General features: G+C 42.7%; 1 protein-coding gene across 17 annotated transcripts in view; it reads left to right on the top strand.

Moving 5' to 3' along the window:
* The first annotated feature begins 8,771 nt into the window (after positions 1-8,771).
* The window catches only part of PROM1 (prominin 1), a 62,973-nt gene continuing 51,600 nt past the window's right edge, over positions 8,772-20,144 (top strand). For 14 of the 17 annotated variants that reach the window (XR_003534771.1, XM_027686427.1, XM_027686430.1 and 11 more), the window contains exons 1-2: positions 8,772-8,897; positions 15,052-15,465. Coding sequence is in view for 16 of the 17 variants with exons in the window: in XM_027686427.1 (XP_027542228.1) it covers positions 15,246-15,465 (220 nt within the window). In the remaining variant the exon portion in view is untranslated. Of the gene's footprint in view, positions 8,898-8,977; positions 9,095-15,051; positions 15,466-20,144 lie in introns of those variants that run through there. The other 3 variants (XM_027686429.1, XM_027686428.1, XM_027686415.1) reach the window with 2 other exon arrangements.

The following is a 20,144-nucleotide window of genomic DNA, read 5'->3' as shown; positions in this document are numbered from 1 at the left end:
CTGGGAATAGTCTATCTGGCAGGTGGCTGCTCCTGGTTGTTTTGTAAGGCCTTTCTGTGAGCACCTCATCAAATGGGAAGGATGAAATGCAGAGGAGTCTAATGAAGTGTCCATTTAGTGAGAGGAGTGGGAACAGGAGTTTGCAATCTAAGCTCTAAGCTATTAGACCTCAGCTCTTCAAATGTCTGTAATTCAATGTTCAGGGAATTAAAGAGCAGAAAGACTGCCACAATATGAGTAAGGCTCAGATTTATAGATAAAGTATTAGAATAATAAACAATGGCTTCCAGATTTGTCAAAAGGCCTTTTCTACCTTAGTAGCTGCGTACGATTTGCAGGCTTTATATGCTGAAGAGAATACTGCTGCTTTCTAGTTGGAATTGGCACCAAAATTCTAGTCTGCTATCTGTCATGTCCACTTTGGATCACTGCCTCTTCCAAGCGCAGACCCTCTTTTTCTACACTGTGTAGCTTGTACCAGACTTGATGTCAGGAAAAACCAACTACACACAACCACAGGCACTATTTCAAGCAAGTGACCAGGCAATACCAGTGCTGGTAGGTGTTAAAACTTGTCTTCTTATTTAATGTTTCTTTCTAATACTTAGTTCAGAAAAAAATAAAAAAAGAAAAGAAAAAAAGCATTGAAGTCCTACCTAGCAAGATTCTCTTCAAGAACAATGCTACACTATCATAACACCGTCAGTTTGTCAAAGGAAAAGACTAAAATAATCTCACAAAGGTCAAATGGCACCAAACAGTGTTGGGCCAAGATGCAGAGGTTAGACTTGAAGACTAGTATCATCACTGAGTGGTACCACAACTAATTCTTTGGTATTGCTTGGTACTGTGAAGCCACTGCACTGGTCATCACTATTATGAGGCTGTTCAAAAGAGTGGAAAAGAAATTGGGAAATAAAACTGGACAACTCAGATGAAGGCTAAAATTTTAGTCTTAAATAATGAGAGAAGATGGCCTTTCAGACTGTTCACAGTACACCAAGGTCTACTGTCACCTGAAACCTAGGTGCCTCTTTCCAGGAGTCTGCCATACCTGATGAGCTTAATATTGAAACTAGTATGTGAGTCTTCATGGCTTCATGTGTGTAGTGCACATGAATCATATGTAAAGTAATCAGAACAGTCCTCTCTGGCTTAGAAATAAAAAACCTATGAATCAAGAAGCTTTTGAAACAACGCTTGACCATTCATTTTTTCACTGGATGCAGTATAGACCAAAGATTTGTGAAAGCAGGTATGAGTAAATTTGATGATGAAAGTTAGTCTTTGTTTTGCTCAGATTATGTGTGCAATGTGCCTGTTTTCTGTGCCTATGTGGGCCTCCATTCCCAGGTCAAAGGTTGCAGACTGTGGGACATTCTCAGGTGAATGATTTGCACCCAGACTTCACTATTCCTTGACCTATGCCAGTCTGAAGATTACATGAGAACTAATATTTATGCAGCTAGACTGGAAACTTGAGCAAAGAGCAAACCAGCATGACTACATGGATGCACCCCTGCTGTACTCATCAGCTCGACTGTGAACTCAAGCAGAGAGGGAGGGAAGCTGTAGCCTGAAGCAGGGCAGAACCAAGAAGCACACTGTGGATCTTGGAGCATGAGGCTGATTCTTGCTCTGCTGCCTGCACAAATATAGAAATGCGCTACCTCTTAACTCAGGCTAGATTTTAAGGCCACAGATTGTAAAGCAACAAATCTCAGGTGTTCTCTAGTGCTATAAATGTTCTCTGTTCTCAAAGGCTTAATGTTTCCATGAAATACTTATAATATGAAAACCATTTGATATTCTGACATGCAAAAAGGCAAAGAAGCAGAGTTAAAGGTCAGCTTCTCTTTTTTATATCTTGTATGGTTCAACGGTGCAAATACTTCACTCTTATAGCTTATTAGCAGGCAGGTTAAACACAGGAAATTATAAACTAATAAGAACATTAGGGAAAGGAAAAGCCAATCTCCTCCATAAAATTCTGAAAACACTTCCCTTAAAAAAAAATTCCATTATATTATAGAAAAGAAACTGTGTCCTGGTTAGAACGGCTGGGACCAATTCATCCCTGGATGGGTGTAACCCAAAACTGTGTATTCTATAGCCTCCATGCCATTTCCCAAAAACTGCTGTCAGTAGAGGCCTGCAAGGTGGGAAGATGTTCCTGTACCCTTTTATGGAATTCCCTGCTCTGATATCCTTATATGGAATTCCCCGCTCTGATAAGAGGGACTGAGCATCCGCATGCCCTTTTATGGAATTCCCTACTCTGAGGGAGGGACTGAGCACTCCCGCCTGAACTGGAGAGTATATAACTGGGAGTTTCAGAGCCTTGGAGCTCTCTCTCGTGGGACCCAGAGGAAGACAGCAGACCACCGCTGCTCCCAACCAGGCTGAGACCACCACCCTCAACTGGACTGCAATCACCACTTCTGACCAGACTGCAGCAGCTCTCCCACCAGCAGGTTTTATCCCCTCTCCCTTTGCTTTGGACTCGGGGGGTGGGCCAAGGTACACCACTTTTGTTCATACCCCAGGGTGCTGGGTTTGTACATTTGGGTTTTGTGGGTTAAAACCAATTGTCTGTCTGTATACTTGTACTTATTGCATTATTTTAATAAATTGTTATTCTGACTTATAAATCTCTCTTTTGAATTGAGTTCATTTTGCCTTGCTGGTTAACTTTTAAACCAGCACAAACTGTCATTTTGCTTGGAGTGTGTTCTTGTTGGTGCTGCAGTCTTTTGCTCAGTCATAATGAACCTTTTTGTACCAAACTTGAGAAGACCAAGGAGGGAGCTAAAACTTTGAGGTGGCAAAGGGGAGAAGTTGCACTTCTGGTTTGTGTGATAACAACTTGTGGGTAGTAGGCTGCTATCCCAACCATTCAGCTGAAAGGGGGAGCTTGGAGTGGGGAAGGATAGAAATGGTATTTTTTTTAAGCATGCAGTTGAACATGAGGAGAGGGAGGGAAAAGTTCATCACCTTATAAAACCCAGGCCCTTACTATTCTACTAATAAATTTTCAGCTGAGGTATAGTCTGTGTAAGATAAATTGTTATACCTCATACAGTTCATTTGAGGAGACTTGCACTTGGTGTAAAGTTAATAATAGAAACTAGAGCGGAGGGGCCCTGTCAGGTTAATCCCGCAACGTGTGTTGTTTATGTGCTTCCTACAAGATGTTGTAGGTGTCATTCTCCCTGTTTCCAGGGAGAATGACACCACCTTTCTTTCTTGCATTTTGTTGTGCTACAGATTATTTTATACTGATACTAAAAATAACCTTCTTCCAATCTTCTTTACTCACGTCAGACAGATTTTACTATGAACAAGCAGACAAAAGAAGGTCACTGCAGCAGCTAAGCTCCTGAGGTAGGATTACATTTTGTGGGAAGCATGGGATAGTCACCCTGTGCTGAGGGGACTTCTGCTCATCATAGGGATGAAACAGAGAGGAAAATATCTTTTTTTTCCTGACGAATGACTATCAAGATCAGTCACTTTGCTTCTGTGCTAGCTTTCATGTGTGTACTTGGTTTGGCTGATTATTTCTGTAGTGTTCTGTTCTAACTGGCATGCACTGGATGCACAGTTTGTGTAAACCATATATTACAGCCTCTCTTGCCTCTGTCCAAGCAGTCCATCTCAGATCCTAGCTTTCAGAAGAAATGTATAAATGCATTCATTAAAACAAAAACAAATGAAAAAAATAAGCCATTAGAGAGAACGAAGAACCCATCAGTCCTAATCTTTGGGTGTCCATGACTGTAGCCTGAGGTGAGGCCACGGGCTATGCTCGGTGCTGTACCACATGCACCTGCTGCCCACTTGCATCATCTGCACAGTGACTTTGTTAGTCAGGACTCAACTTTGTCACTGTGCCTGTGGGACCCAGCCTGGCTGAAGCCTGTATGTGCCCCCATAAGTTACCACTGTACCACAAGAAACAGCTGTACTGGTGGCCGGTGATTAACTGGTCACAAGTAAGGAATTACCAGTGTTGAGAACAGAAGTGCCCCATGGCTGTGCCCTCATTTCTGAGGGGAAAGGCACCAAACTGCACATTCAAGTTTGGTAAACAGGAGCATCCTTATTTAAAATCTTTTTTTCTATCAGGTGAAATTACACTTGTGCAAGAGGTTTTCAGGACTTCATTTGAAAGCATTTATTTAAAGCCATAAGTTGCTTTCTAACAAACTGAAATGCCCTCGCTGATATGACCACATCCTCTATCAGATGACTCATTACATACAGTTCCCACAGAATGAACCTGAGAGATGCTGACCTTTTCGTCACCAGAGAAGTGTAAGTTGCTAGAGCTGGAACCAAAAGCTGGGGTGGTAGTTGGCCATTGCTCCCCAGTCTGTTATCTCACAGCATTAGAACCAAGTCATGCTTCTTTTATTCCAGTGTCAAAAAGACACGTGCCTTTCCCATTTTAGTTTCAAGCATTCCTGAGATGGTAATTTATCAGGATGTCAAGCATCAAAGCTTGCAAGCAGAAATAAAACATAGAAATGATGGAAAAACAGATAGGGGGGGAGCTCATAAAAGAAGATACAAGCTCCAAGTACATGCATCATGTAATCCCTGTCAGTTTGTATCTTTGTTTAACTGTGAAACCTGTTATAGGAACTACTAGTGGTTTGTTTCCTCAAATGAAAAGCAATGAATATAATTTTTAAGTTCCTTGACAAGTTGTCATGCAGACCTATCACAGTCATAAGAAAGAGGCACAGCAGAGCGTAATGGCAAGATGTGTAGCTGACAAAACATCAACTCTCTGAAGGCATCCTAAAGGGATACATATACAGCAGGATAAATCTTCCATTCAAATGAAGGCAATCCTCATTGAAATTATACCCTAAACTGGCATGAATCAGAGGGCTACAATGAAATGTTGTGTTGTTTTCTAAGCTTGAAAATTATTGTGAGTAAGGTCGTCCATTTCCTTTTTTTATTTTCCCTCGGGAGTAAGCAAATTAGGCAAATATATGTCAGAGTATAGCACACAGCAATCGTGCTGTTTCTCACCATTTTTATGGACCCTTCTATCTCTTTCAAATTTTACGTGTTTTGTGTCTAATACAGCAACATGTTCCTCCTGTTTGCTATAACCCCAGTTCCCTCCTCTCCCAAAGCCTGCAGAGTCTGAGCTAGCCTGGCTCCAGTCTGGAAGAGTTCACAGCTTGGAGTTCGGGTTGTGAACTCATACAGCCTCTAATCCCTTAAGCCTTGCGTCCCACAGGAGAATTAAGGATGAAGAGGGCTGCATCTGTGGATGTCGGAGAGGGGAGAAACAGTGCTGATGGGGAGCTGAGCAGAAGGAAGGCATGGGGTATATGGGTAGGTGGTGGGTGCTGCTGGGCAGCATTAGCTAATTTGGAGGGCTGGCAAAATTCAAAGGGCTAAGCCAGAACCAAAGGGAAGGGTGACGTTGAGCAGCAGGAGGAAGGGCAGAGCTAGTCAGAGTGCATGGTGGAAGAGGGCAAGGAAGGACTCAGAGGTTCTAATCCACAGAAAGATGAGCCAAGTGGGCAGGCATTGGGCTGAAGGGTAAAGCTGACAGGGATTAGTAAACTGGTTCGATTTTGGGTTGTTGGAAGAATTCACTCTTTGGCATGTTCTTGGTAAAGGGTGTAAATCACTTTTCTCCATAGCCCTGGTGCAGGGAAGGCAACTGCTCCCCTCCCCCACTTCCATGCACCCTTCTCTCCCTAAACACACACTCAGAAAACAGCCAGAGGAAGACTAAACATAATACAAGAGGTTTTCTACCTTGACCCTTTTATTTTTGGGAGGTGGAAAGTTTGGAGTTATGATTTTAAATCTCTTCAGGCAATACTATGCCTAGCTTGACTCCCAACTAATGAAAAAAGCTATTTATCCAATAGACTTTTAATCACAAGCTCTACTTAAAAATCAATTACATGATACAACCATTATAGTTAAGCTCTAAATCTCATGTATCTTTCTGTTATCTGAGGATTTTTGTCTGAGATAACAGAGATTGATACACAGCCAGATTTTCAAATGCTCACCACAGAGTATGGGCCAGGTTTTTTCATCCAGCTGTTCCTGTTTTGAATGCTTATATAGCAGGTTTTCAGAGGCCTCATCACCTACGGCAGGCACTGTGGTTTGAAAAACCACTTCCTCATTTATGTGAACAATTAGGGGTTCAGCTGCCTTAGGAACCTGACCACAGCCCTGAGTGCTGAGGTCATTTAAAAGTTTTGGCCCCCAAAGAGCAGATCTGGAAGGCATTCTGATTAATTTTAGCCCAATCACCCTAATGAAGCACAAAGGACCACAAATAGAAGATGGTGCAGCGCATGGAGGACAAGTTTTCTTGATGCTCTCTGAGCTTGCTATGACTGTGTTACACATGCAGGCAAACCACATACCAGCACATCCTTCATTGTGCCCACAAGAGTGTGCAGCTAAGCAAGCCTGGGCACAGTCGTGATTTGGGTGGCAGGGAGGCAAGGAGCAAAGGAAAGGGCTGCAAATCGGTGCAGTATTTCCCACTACCTGTCTCTACCTGACATGCAGTTAGCAGAGAATAAACATCAAGGAAAGGTCAACAGCTGCTCAGAGCAGTTTCAGGTCAGACATATACTTGGGGTTGCCAGCAATGTAATGGGAGGCAGCTGAAGAGGTCATGCTTCCATTTAGCTTCTCACAGTGACAAGCTCTGACATTTTAACTAGGTGCTACTCAGAGAACACATTTTCAGTACCTTATATGATATAAATTGTCTTAACTCAGTCACTTCCAGACACCTTAGGCAAGTTCCTTATTTCAGGCTAGATACTTATAGTGCAAAAAGACTCAGATATGACTGAAAAGCTTTCTTATATTGACAGCATCATCCTTAAAAATAAACAAGAAATATGTTATACATGGATAATACTAATCAGAAAATAAGTGTTGGCTTAGTCTACTGAAGAAATGTCTCCATTAATTATGTTGGTCTTGACTTAGGTTATTTTTTCTCTGAAAGCTAATATCTTTTTTCCTGTAACTCTAGTTGCGTGTCCTTGTTTATGTAAACTGCAGACATTTCTCATCCAGAAGTACTGTGGTAGCCTACCATAAATGGCAGAAAACCTGTAACTTGTATAAATTAGTGACTCCAAAGAAAATCTAAGTGTCTTTGGCTCCAGCAAGTCAAGATTTTATGTAATTTCATTCCATGTTGTTCTCCTCTGCATTTCCACATTCTCTTAAGCTCCTACAGCCTATTCCACCCTTGCAGTTATTTATCACTGTAGTCATATGCCTTCATCCTGCAGTTTAAAATCAGTGAACAAGTCACTGAGGTCAGTAAGATTTGGCCTTTCTGATTTAACTCTGAATAGAAGCAAGGGAATCAACTTCACCAGATTGTCTCATTAATAGTGTTGGGCACTCACAGCCCATTATTTGGAAGGAACATTCTCCTGTATTTACAGTAAGTTTCATCCAAAGCTGAAGACAGGAACTGTACTTCTGTTTTTGAGGACTACCTGGTTAAATTAACACATTTGCCCTTTTGTCAAGTTATTCTGTGTTTTCCCCAAGACTATGGTGCTGACTCTCTGATGCATTGCTTAGAGTACATTATGACAACTATAAGAACTAGGACAAGAGCCTGTCTTGCATCTCAGTGTCACTCCATTTTGGGTTGTATCTTTATGTGTCCTCCAGCTGAACAAGTCCAGGGTTAACTGTGGTCAGAATAATTGTTTTTTCTAGGTGCAGCCAATGTGGCAACCTGTTCTTTGATGTGCACTGCTGGCAAATGCCCTGAGCTGTAATACAGGTAGATTTCAGCAACACTAAATGCCACCTCTGGAGAAACCCTTGGCTAATGCCAAACTTGCATTAGCAGTGCAGACTGCTGCCACAGCTGGAGCGTTGATTTCTTTCTGCCTGCCAAAAGGGAGACTAACTGACTCCTCCATCAGTGTTTTACGGGTTTCCAAGGACCCAGCACAACCTTGGACGTCCAGTGAAAATTCTTGCTTTGCCCTGCAAAGCATTTGTGGTGCTGAATAATAAAGGGTCTAGTGAGAGAGGCAAGAATCATTTTTATATTTTAATCTTGCAAGAAAGGAACCATATTAAAATACAAAAACTGCAAATAAGAATGACAAAAGGGTGAGGGAGGAAAGCACAGGAGCCTTTGACAGTGTATGCTACTGTAGGAAAAACACTTATCATTTTACCAATAAATCACTGGTCTTCAGGAACAAAAACCACTTAGGAACATGGATAATAGCCCTAAAGGAAATGCTAAACCCATCAGGAAATAAGGACACCCCTCGAGAAAGGTAAAACAAGATTTTTTTTCGAAAGCTAATGGAGTAAGTAATCTTGACGGGAAAAGCAAACCCGCTCGACCTCGAACCAACCCCCAGGAGAAATCGCCCGGGAGAGGTGGCACGGCCACCCCTGAGATGGCGAGGCGGGATGTGCCTCGGCGGAGCCCGGCCCTGGGTCGCGGAGGGACCCCCTTCCCGGTCGGGGAGAAGGCAGGAGCCGGCCCAGGATGCAACAGGTCGCCAAGCCTTGCGCACTCGCACGGGTGCGGGTTCAGCCCGACCCGCTCGGCCGCCTTCGAAAAGCCGCTCCACGAAACCTCTCCCCCTGCCCAGCTCCCCCTCGCCCGGCCCATCCCTCCGCGGTTAAATCCCTCACGCTCCTCCTCTTCCTCCCCCCTCCATCCCGGGCTGTCGGGGTGGTCCTGCAGCCCCGGTCCGGAGCAGAGCCCGCCCTCCATAATCCATGCGCGGGCGGCACTGGCAGCACGGCTGGCGCGGCGCTCTGAGGCGGAGCGGAGCGGGCTGTGCCGTGCTGGCCGTGCCCGCCGCCTCCGGATCGCTGTGCCCGCTCGGCCGGTGAGTGCTGCGGGCGGGGGGGGACGTGAAGAGGGGTCCCGGGGCACCTTCGCCGGGCCGTGGGGGTCAGCAGGCGGCGGTGAGGCTCCTCCGCCTTCTCCCACTGCAGGCGGCAGAAGGTCTTGGCCGGGAGAGCGCGGCCCCTTCCCCCGCGGGAGGAAAGGGTCGGCGGGCACAGAACTGCCGTGAGAAGCCAGGTGACGGGGAGGGGGTGACTGTCGAGGGAGTGGGGCTGCCCTCGGGAAGGGGGTCGGTAGGGATCCCGGAGGGCTTAGCCGGGGCTGGGAGAGCGACCTGTGGGAGCGGGGAGCGGCAGGATGGAGGCGCCCCAAGAGCGCGCGGTGAGGCGGGGGCAGGTCGGTGCTGAGCGGGGCCGAGGAGCGGGATGGCGGGAGGGACGGGTTCTGCCGCGGGGAGGGGGCTGCGGCACGGCGGGGGGATGCGGCCGGTCCGCGGGCAGCCGGGGCGGGCCCGCCCGCCGAGCGGAGCGGTGGGCGCGGCGCGGCGAGGGCAGCGCGGTCCCTCTTCGGGGGGCCGCGTGTGGCTGCGGCGGCTGCGGCGGCTGCGGAGGGGTCGGGGGGCTGCTCAGAGCTGCCGGGCGCTGAACAGAGAGGAGCGGCGGGAGCTGGGCGGGGAGAGCCCCGTAGATCTCCGGAGCGAGGGGGAGCCGCTCCGCGGGGAGGAGGAGAACGAGGGCGGCCGCTGAGGGCACCTGCCCGGGGCGGGCAGGGGGGCCTGAGCGGTCCCGGGGAGGCGGACGGGGGCAGGGTGCTATCCTCGAAATGTGCTCGTCAGGGGCGGGGGGGCAAGGAGGCGACCCCCTGGCGGGGCTGTGAGCGGGGACAGGGCCCGTCCGCTGCCGCCGGTCCCGCTCGGTACAGCAGCGCTGCGGCGGCTGCCGCCCGCCCCGCAGGAGCTCCCTGGGGCGGTGCTGCTGGTGGCTGCTCGCTGAGCACCTGGGCACATCGCGCCGGCACACCCCGGGTGGCCACGCGTTTTTCTCGTCAGGGTGAGCTCTGCAGTGAGCCGGATCCTCGTCCGAGAGCTGGGGAAAAGGGCCAGATGTGGTGGTAAACATGGGGTTGTGTCTTGTGCACACACATGCAGAGCGAGCAGCTGAAGAAACTACCACATCGGCCGGTATTCCAGCAGAGGCAGAGCTGCGGTACCCGCGCTACTCTGCAGTTTGCAGATCAAGGACTAAGCCTCATGTTAGAGGAAGAGGTCTCTACAGTTTTAGTAATTGGAAAGGGGATGAAGGAAAGGCTTGATCTCAGCTGCTAGTGGGAGTATATGGGGTCTGTCGTATCTTGGTACCTTGGTGTTGGGACACGTACGCAGCACTCATCAGTTCACCTTTGCCAAAAACTGCCTGTTTATGGGCTGGACTTACTGTGTTTTAAAATTTTCTGTGTGATGCTGAAAAGTAATCTCACAAGAAATGCTCCATGAATAGTGGGGTAAATGCATCACTTAAAATCAAGTTAAATATATTTGTTTAGTTAGTGAAAATGTACTTTAAATATTTATGCAGTCAGCTGAAAATCAGACATGCTGATGTTCATAGGAAGGTATCTTCCCTGGAATTTTTACAGGTCTGTTTCTGTTTGCAAGTGGCTGTGACTTGTAAAACAGCAGGATTTTTTGATGTTGCTTTTTAATTTATGTATTTTGAAATTATTGAGAAGCTGCTCAAACCAAACTGGATTCTGAATACCCAGTTTTTCATCACTTGAGCACTTACTCATTTTGAACATACAGCAAGCAAGTCAGGTGTGTACTGAGGCTGCCTTGTGTGGAAGATGCTATTTGCGTAGTATTTCTCAGAGCTGCCAGGCTCCTATTCTGCAGTCAGTCCCTAGTGCTTGTTAGGTTTATTTGCGTCCTGCTCCTCCTATGGCAACAGGTTGTAAATGTTGGTAGACTTAGGGCAGATTTAGTTACAGAAAACTATACCTTTTTAGCTTATGAGCATCTAACTAGGCTTGCTCTTTTGCGTCTCTTGAATGGAAAGGTGGTGGTGTGGGTTTGGTCTTTTTTGATGCATATTTAGGAGTTTTAATCTACCTGTAACTATCTGTTTTGTGACTGTTCTCATTCGTTTCACTCTTCGAGTGGTTGCTGGCTCGGATGCAATCTCACTCAAGGGGATTATGGACTTGGATCTTCAAATGTATAATTAAAAAATGTAACAAACATACCCAGCACCTTTATGTGGGCTTCCTATGGACAACTGCATCTTCCATCATCCTACCCCATCCTGTTTCATTGCCAGCAGGATCCACCATTGAGCTTTAGCAATGTAGCCCCTGGTTGATTGAATTTCAGTTCACGGGGTTAATCATCGTTGCATCAGTGCGCTGCAGTGTTGTATTTGCGTGAATTGCAGTGTTGAACAGAAGGAGGCCAGTCCCATTGAAACAAAGAGCTGGATATCCTGCTGCCTCTGAGCTCTGTTATTTAGAGTTGATGTATCATGGAAGCAGTTGCTGAACTAATGCGTCTTGCTCTGTCTCCTCTGCCCTTGTTAAAATTACAGTGGAGGTGCTGAAGCTTTACTGGTTTTGGAAAAGATTACAATATTTTTAATAACAGATAGGATATATCTGAGATATGATAATGCTGCTGCATGTGTGAGCGATGGTGTTCTCAACAGATAGCGTTTAAAACCCCAGGAATTACATTTAGTGACTTGCATGTGCAGAATATTAGTGTTAACTACAGAATAAAATAAAAAATCTCAAATCTTTTAAAGATGGGCACTTGCAAACAGAAAATAATTTAAAGATTTTCATTATTATGTATCTTGTTAATAATGAATGTAATAATTTTCATTTTTATATATCTTGTTATGTATCTTCACAGGGTGTGTGGTTCTGGTTTCTCTTTTTATTGAAACATAGTAATGAAATGAGTAGCTTATTTGATAATTAATGTAAGCATTTCAAAGTTTCACACAGCTTCTTTACATTCACTGTTTACTTGAACTTGGGGAGAGTTGTAATGGCAGTGCCTGTAGCTCACTGACTGCAGTGATGCCACACTGTGTCTGAGGAAATGAGATGGCCACATGCTGCAATGAAGATTAGCATAAACTGCTAAGAGAACTTCAGTTGTCTTTATATGTGTCACCATGGTGTATGCCATTCTTGCAGTTCTCACAATTACAAGTTTCATGGATAGATTTTTTCCTCTTTAATGCTGTTTATCCAGCATATTTAGCTACTAATATGCTCCCAGCTAAGTTTCTCTTAGATATCAAGAAAAGGATAACTGCTGAGAACTTTTTACATCTGAGTTATTTTTAAGTGGGGACCCCTGGTGGCCTAGTGGTTAGCATGCAGGACTCTCACCTCTGCAACCCAGGTTCAAATCCCAGCCGGTTCCCCGGGCAGATGGAACCCGTTAGCCCTGTGAGGCCATCCATCTATGAGAAGGTCACTCTAAACAAACCTACGTCCTGAGGACCTCACTGCCATTGTCCAAGCTTGCTTGGCCCCGGCAGATGAACCTTAGGATTAAAGGGTGGGCTCAGTTCAGCGCAGGCTGTGTCTCACCAAAAAAAATCCATTGCGCAGGCTGGAAAGGTAAAAAGACCTTTCCCCAAATCTTCGTTCGTGAAGACTGGCCATTATTATTATATTTTTAAGTAGGTTGAATGCATATTGGATACTCAGAGGTATCCTGAGTTATAGGTTTAATGGTGTTTCCGCAAGTTTCTGATCATTATTAATAAAACCTTGAAAATATATTAGTGTTTTATGTGGTATGGAGGAGAACTGGTGTCAGCCTGGAGGAATTGCCCAGTAAGATTATATATACTGTGTTTACTGTGATACATTTGCCAACAAAGGGAGAAGAATGGAGTATGGTCAGAATTCTGCAGATTCTTTGATTTGCAGGAAACTCACCTGAACTTTATAAAAACTTGACTGAAAATTATGAGGAGTTGGAGACTTTAGTAGTGTCTTTGAAATTGAAAATTTATGTGTCTCCACTTAGCAGGATATTGTTAGTATTTGCGGTACAAGGAGTGTCCTTGTCTTGAAAGTGCCCACTTTGTCTTTGTTAATACATGACTTCACATTTCCAGCAGGTGTAGTGATTGTTTTCCCATGTTGGGGGCACATTTTGACGGTGCTTTATTTGCCTGTTTGTGCAATTAGATAGACTCTAAATTGTCTTTGGTCTAAAATCTATCAAAAAAACCCCAAAGCTCCTGTGTACTTTCTCTTCTGCTCTCTTTCTAGAATAATATAATGCACCACAGAGAACATGCTTTGCCTTAAGACACCAGTTAGAGAAGTCATCTTCTCCATTTCAACTTTCACAAACACACCTACCAATTCCCTGACTTAGAAAACATAAACCTGACTTAGAAAAACTGTTCAAACCTCTTTTTAAGAAAACCAAGTCGAATAGTAGTATATCAGACTTCGACAATCTTCACTGTTCTGTCATTAAGGCAAAATAATTTTTTTTCCCCACTTAGGTCTGGTCTTGTGATATTTTGTCCTGTAGAGTTTCTGTAGATTTTATAATAAACTGCAGCCTAAGCAGTTCTAACTTTCTGACCTTTCTGTGTTCAGCCTTAGAGCAAGAGATGCATAAAATAAAATTCCACTAAAATATCTTTTAGGCTGAAAAAAACTGGTCTTAAGAAAAAAATAAAGGAGGAAAATTAATATTTTGGATCTAGACTTTTTTTTTCTTTCATTAATCTTTAGCAAAATATTCTTTTCCAGATAAGAAAATACTCATGGTGTAATGTGTTCTAAATTACTATGTTCCTGTGTTGAACATCATATTTCAGAGTGGTTGCTAACATCATCTTTTTGAATAAGGCTTGGGTAATTGTGCTATTTGTAGCATTATTACTGTTCATTCTTCTTGATTTTCACAAGCCATGAGGGGGAAAGATAGGCTGGAGTTTTCCCTCTTAACTCAGTTGGACTGTCGGGAAACAAAACTGTCTCTAGTTCTTTGATCTGATCTTGTATTCCTTTGTTCCATATTTTTCTTCATCTTGATCTCTCCTTTGAGTGCAGCACAGACTACTAAACAAGCCAGCAGTGTGATTTCTTGCAAGTCAATACTGGTTTTCAGAAAGGTAGCCTGTGTTTTACTGGAGACTGTAAAGCATGGGAGAGACTTAGGTCTCACCTTACTAGATGTTTAAAGTCTTCCATCTTCAGCATCTCTTTGACCTGGAAATACCTTGGAAGTAAAGGTGTTGGTGTAGAATTGGGCTGACTGAAGCTGTGAGGTTATTTTGCTCTCATTGTTGCAGGGGAATGGTCTGAGCACCATGACCCACGTGGAAGTGAAGGAATTTCACCTAGCTCTACTAGATGCAGTCACTGGTTTTGTCGGAAACCTAGGGGTGTTTCTCTTTACGGTTCTTAAGTAGTGGTTGATTAAGCTGCTGTGATTTTGTAGATTCAAAATCTTCTTGAACCTGTATAAGCACCCAAAGTTGATGACACTCAGCTTTAGCAATTTGTGAATAAAAATTGTTGAGTTGACTTCCCCAGTTCCTAGGGAGAGCCTTGAGATAGCTGAACTAATAGAAAGTAATTGTTGACACCCATTGTCATCTGTCAGGAGGGTGAAGTTTTGTTGGTTTTGGTAACTTTTCAGTGATGAATACTTTTTTTTCCTTAGTCTTGAAGGACAATTAGGAGTGTCTAGCAGTGAAGGTTTTACTCAAAGGTTTAGATTAAAGAAACTACAGGATATGACTTGTAATAATTGTCATCAACTACAGAACTATCAGGTGGCTGATTAAATGCATTGTGTAACTGTTGTGACACGACATATTGTACTTAGTCAGAAGCACAATTCATACACTGTTCTTTTAGTTTTGTTTCCCTCGGAGCTGTACCAATGCTCGGCTTTGTTTTTGAAAACTCACTGACCTGGAACTGTGCATAATTGTTTTTTCCACCTCTTTCAAGTACAGTGTATGTAGTATACCATATTATTCACAAACTTCAACGTTTGTTTTTTTCTTTCCTATCGTATCCTATCTGGCACACTTTTCCAACTATTGATATGTTCAGTTTCCACAGAAGATTGCAGGTTATCTTGCACTTTCCTATTTGCTTGCACATATCATAATGAGCACTTTTTCTTTTTTTTTTTTTTTTGCCAGAGATGGTGCGTTGACTCATTTCCACAAGAGGCTGCTGTACCGCTCTGAAGTCGGAATACATTAAAGAATTGAAGGTGTGAGAGTGCACCACTGTTCTCTTGGATAAAAAGCTGCCCCCCAACTGAATGTATTGAAGATTTCTAGACTTGGTTGGACAAATATCTCTACCTCCAATTTTATGAATACTGCTAGCTATGGCTGTGGAACTCTGTTTGCTGCTGCTGCTGTTTTGTGGAAGTGCTATTTCAGAGGTACAGCCTATATACAAACCACCTCCTGGGACTTTGGATTTTGGATTTGTACCATCCAAGACGTATGATACAGGTGCATACCATGAACCTGGGTCAATAGGAATTTTGTTTAAAATAGTACATGCATTCCTGTACTTAGTGCAGCCAAATTCTTTTCCTCAAGGTAAGCAGATAAACTACTTTTTTTTAAATACAGACTTGTTATTGATGCCATCACCCTATTGTAGATACCAAGGCCATAGTCAGGAAGTAAATTATATGAAGGGCTTTGTAAGTAGCATGTGTTATGGCCTGGAAATGTGTTCTATAAAAGACCATTTTTCTGCTAAGCATGGTGGGGAGGAGGTTGTTAATGAAAATGAAATATTGGTGAAGTTTCAAATCTTACCTATCTCAAAGCTGTCACTGATGCATTTGAGGGTTTTTTGCATAACTGAAACAGCATGAGACAGGAGTAGAGGATAAACTGCTTTGTATTTAGTGTTAAATCCATAAGAGACAACTCTGAGATTTGCATATTACGATAAACAGTCAGGTGGTTATAATATTAAAAGATTTAGCCTAGGAAATGGAAAATTTGAAATAAATTTCATTTGTTTTCAAGTCTGTGCATCCACGGTCAAGTTTTATATAAGGACGGTTCTGTTATTCAGCCTTGTACAGCTTCTTGTGCCTTTGAAAGCTATCAAGTTAAGACTTGAAACTGCATTTGTTTTACTGAAATGTTGTTTTTCCATTCCTTTCATACTAAATTGTCCCTTCTAAAGGAAAAGTTAAGATATCAGAGAAGTGTTTATTGAGGTTGCATTGATTAAAAGGTGCTTTTGGAAACCCTGTGCGTTTGTGGATGTGGTAATTATATCGACGGAACTTTTCAACAAACTTTTTGTTTCATTTAGCTCTTAAAGTGCTAATGTGTTTTTATAATATTGGCATTTAAAATTATATTGAGGTGAACCTTTCATAAAATCTAAGAACGGCTTTGGTTTGTAACTCCTTTTGGTTGTTTAGCTGTGACTGTATAAGAGGTGTTTATATTATTTCGTAGTACAGCTTTCAATTTATACATTAAAACTTTTAGTAATTTAAAACCTAAAATAAATTCTTTGGTCAAATTGTTCACATATGTTTATGATATCTGTGAACTACTGTATGCTTGTATTTTTGATGTTTCTTCATGCAGCTCTGACAGAGCTGCAGCAGAATGAGCTCAAGTGAAATGGAATGAATGAATTCTATTTAGACAAGTGCTCAGAGTCCCAGGGGTTAACAGCAGAGTAGCATCCTAGCCTGTTACCTGCAGGACCTGTCTTTTGAGCAGGTCTTGCACGAGCTGTAATGAGGGCAGTTGTATGAGGGTGACAGTAATGTCACCTTTCGGAGGAACCGTTTCCAGATACCTCTGCTTCTTTTCCTTCATTCCTTCTGTTAATTATGCAGGTGAACTATTTACCTCTCTGTGAGACCTGGTAGGTGAGGATTGCCATCTGCATTCAACTCTTAACGGGCCTTCATTCTGCCTAAAGCCCTGCTTGAATTGAATCAAGTGGAAACTTGATTTCAGTGAGATGTTTACTGTGGTTTTATATTATCAGCAATTTGGTCTGTAATCTCGTATGTCAAAATTAATATCATGTGTCCTAAGCATGTGAATAATTAGTGAATATAGAATTTATGATCAAGATTATTGTCCTGTGGGACTGCTTGTAGTGAGTTCTGCATCACATTGGTGTGGTGAACTCCAGTGTTAAAGAGAAAGGAGACATCCAGAAGTAGATCATTTGTTCTTGACTTCTAAGGTTTGAACATGTCATACCTCTCTTTCCCTCCTTGAAGATACTTTTTGCCAAATCAGTTATTTTCAGAAGTTTGGCTTTCATTACTTGAATTAGGTGAAGTCCTGTTCCAATGCCCCCACATACTTCACTGCAAAACACAGATTTGACGGATCATGTCAGTTTGAGTCATACCATTTAATTGGCTAATCCCCATAATCTCTTTTGCCATATGCTGTTCTATTTTCACATTCAGTATATTAGTGGTGTAGTTACATATTTGAAATGCCTTTTTTTTTTTTTTAGTTCCGACTTGAAATAAAGTTAATTCTGATTCAGTGATGAAAATAAACATAATGACAAATGGGCACTGGAAGCAAGTCTTTTGGTGTTTCTAACTCAAAACTTCATTATTCTGCTTGGACTGGTGGTTCAGAATAACTTGCTCCAGGTTCATGCCCCAGTGTATTGCATATAACCATAAGATACAGAAGTATGATTTGTATGCAGGACTTGGCATCAATCACTTTAGGCCTTTGATCTTAGTAGTCCTATCTTTTTCCCTAATACTTGGAAGTACTTGCTGTTCGGTTTTCCAATCTACTATTAGTACTCTTAGCTGAGTGGAAAAGAAGAGCGGAAAAGATTGTCTTAACTGCATGTAGATATTCCTGCCTTTGCGAGTCATCTTGATGCTTGGAACCGTGCTCTGATGGATCTGAATATGTTACGGTATTACATTCATACTCCTTCATTCCCAAGTATGCCTTTTAGGAAGTAGGCTAGTTACTAGATGATGTACTGCCGTAAATGGGAGTGCATCTACTCAAATGTAAATAAACTGGTATGCGTAGAAGCAGTTTCCACTTTGAGTTAATGATAAACTGTTTGGAAAAGACTGTTTGGTCACTGGTTTGCTACCTGAGGCTCAGTAAATCGCTTTAATCTTGGTGTGCCTTTGTTTCTCCATTTATGAAATGGAAACGGTGGTGCTGCTACTCCTTTTGTTGACGACTGTGTAGGATAGAGCATTATTGTTCTTTCTTGTTAATAGCATCACTTAGAATAAATAGACTCACAGTATGTTGTGAGTTGGGAGTTGCAAGGATCATCATGTCCAGCTCTTAAGTGAGTGGCTCATATGGGGATCAAACCCATGACCTTCATGTTATTAGCACCATACTCTAACCAACTGAGCTAATCTCGGGGTAATACAGATGGTAATAGGAGAATTGCAAGTTGCTTCTATCACTCAGCTAAGAAAGAGGATATCTAACAAAACAAATTGTCAGTTTTTCTTTTACTGAGAAGTTGTCATAAACTGCAGCATTAATTTATTAATGAAGTTGTTAGTTCATGGTTGTGAGATGGTGCATGTCACCTGTTGTGTTGGAAACCTTCAGATGTGAACTTGGTGCAGAGAGGGCATGGTCAGTATGATATTGTGGCTACTGTGAAGTACCTTAGTTTTGTCTTTGTTCCCATGGAAACAGTTGTTAGTTACAGTAAGGCAATGTTAATGTGAGATTCCACTTCCCAGCTGGATGTGCACAACAAATTTTTGGCTTCACAGCTTGTGTTTTATAACAAAAATGTGAAGAGTTCACAAAGGAAACAAGCTGGGAATAAAGCTCCTGCTCCTATTTTTAGGTGAAATAAGACCAAAACTAATAGGCTTGTTTACCTTACTCTACTGTACCTGAACATCTTGCAGGCCAACTCTACCAGTTAAGTTACAGTTGCTTTGTTCCAGCATCTGTATTTTATTTGAAATAACCCTCTTTATGCTGAAGCAGGAGTAAAACTTCAACATAATAATCAGCTGTTGAATGCAGGTACTTCCTGGGCAAAAGATATTATGAAGAGTTAAATATATGATTTTCCTGTTTAGAAAATGAACAAGCTGGATTTTAGACCTGGATTACACCTTTCAGTTCTTTCTGGTTGTGGAACCTTTGTTGTTGAACAGTTTGAGAATAGGAGTGAGGATCAGAACTTGACTATTTTAATGGAAAGTCCTGTCTCCAATCCCATTTGGTCTTTCTTTCTCCTCATCTGGTCAGCCTTAAAGCCGCTGTAGATTGTGAAGTTCAGCAAGTTAGTCTTTGTTGTCTCTGTAATGATTTACGGTCTTAGGCTCTGCCAGGGGAGGTTTTGGTTGGATATTATGAAGAAATTTTTTACAGAGAAAGTAATCAGGCATTGGAGTGGGCTGCCCAGGGAGGTGGTGGATTCACTGTCCCTGGAGGTTTTTAAGATGAGACTGGATGTGGCACTTAGTGCCATGGTCTAGTAACCACGATGGGGTTGGATCAAGGGTTGGACTTGATGATCTCGGAGGTCTTTTCCAACTCGGTCTATTCTATGATTCTTGGAATATCTCACATGAGTGTATTCAGCAATTAAAGCATTTTAATGTATTTTCAAGAAGAAACATGTGACTTGATGTGAAAATAAACTCTATCTGCAGCTAGTGTAACTGTAATAGAAAATGCACATTCAAAACACTGTTTTTTGAAATTTCTTTCAAAGCTGTGGATGGGTTTAATGAGTTCCTAGGATAGTGACTTTTTAAATCTATTGGCTGTGAGGTCCTAAAGCAAGTAATCAAAACACTTAATCACCCCCTCACTTAAACTGAGTAAGTCAGAATTATGTTTTTGTGTGTGCGTAAAACTATCTTCTTTGCCTTTTGTAACTATTTAATTCTTGGTTGCCTGTTTCTCCTTTAGTTTTGCTTCCTGTTAGTAATAAATCTTCCACAACTCCCTTACAAAAACAAAATTCCTGTGTCTGGATGTTGGAGCTAAGCTCAGTTATGCGTAGCTGGTAGTCCCCTTTTGTTTTTAAACTTGAGACTTTCCCAGGAGCTTTGGGCATGTCCACACAAGCATGTGGTGAAAGGACTGTGCTCTGGCTCTGCAGGTGCTGCAGTCCAGCACCATAAGATTTTGCTCAGGTACCCACAGCCATTATGATGCTGTATAAAACTTAAGTTAGAATATCCTTTTTCCAGTTGTGAGAAGTCTCAGTTTTAGTTTGGGTGTGAAACTGTACTGATATGATC

This window comes from Neopelma chrysocephalum, unplaced genomic scaffold (assembly GCF_003984885.1).
Source record: "Neopelma chrysocephalum unplaced genomic scaffold, ASM398488v2 Primary Assembly neopelma1_71, whole genome shotgun sequence".
Taxonomy (NCBI): Eukaryota; Metazoa; Chordata; class Aves; order Passeriformes; family Pipridae; genus Neopelma; species Neopelma chrysocephalum.
This window is presented reverse-complemented; position numbering and strand designations above follow the sequence as displayed.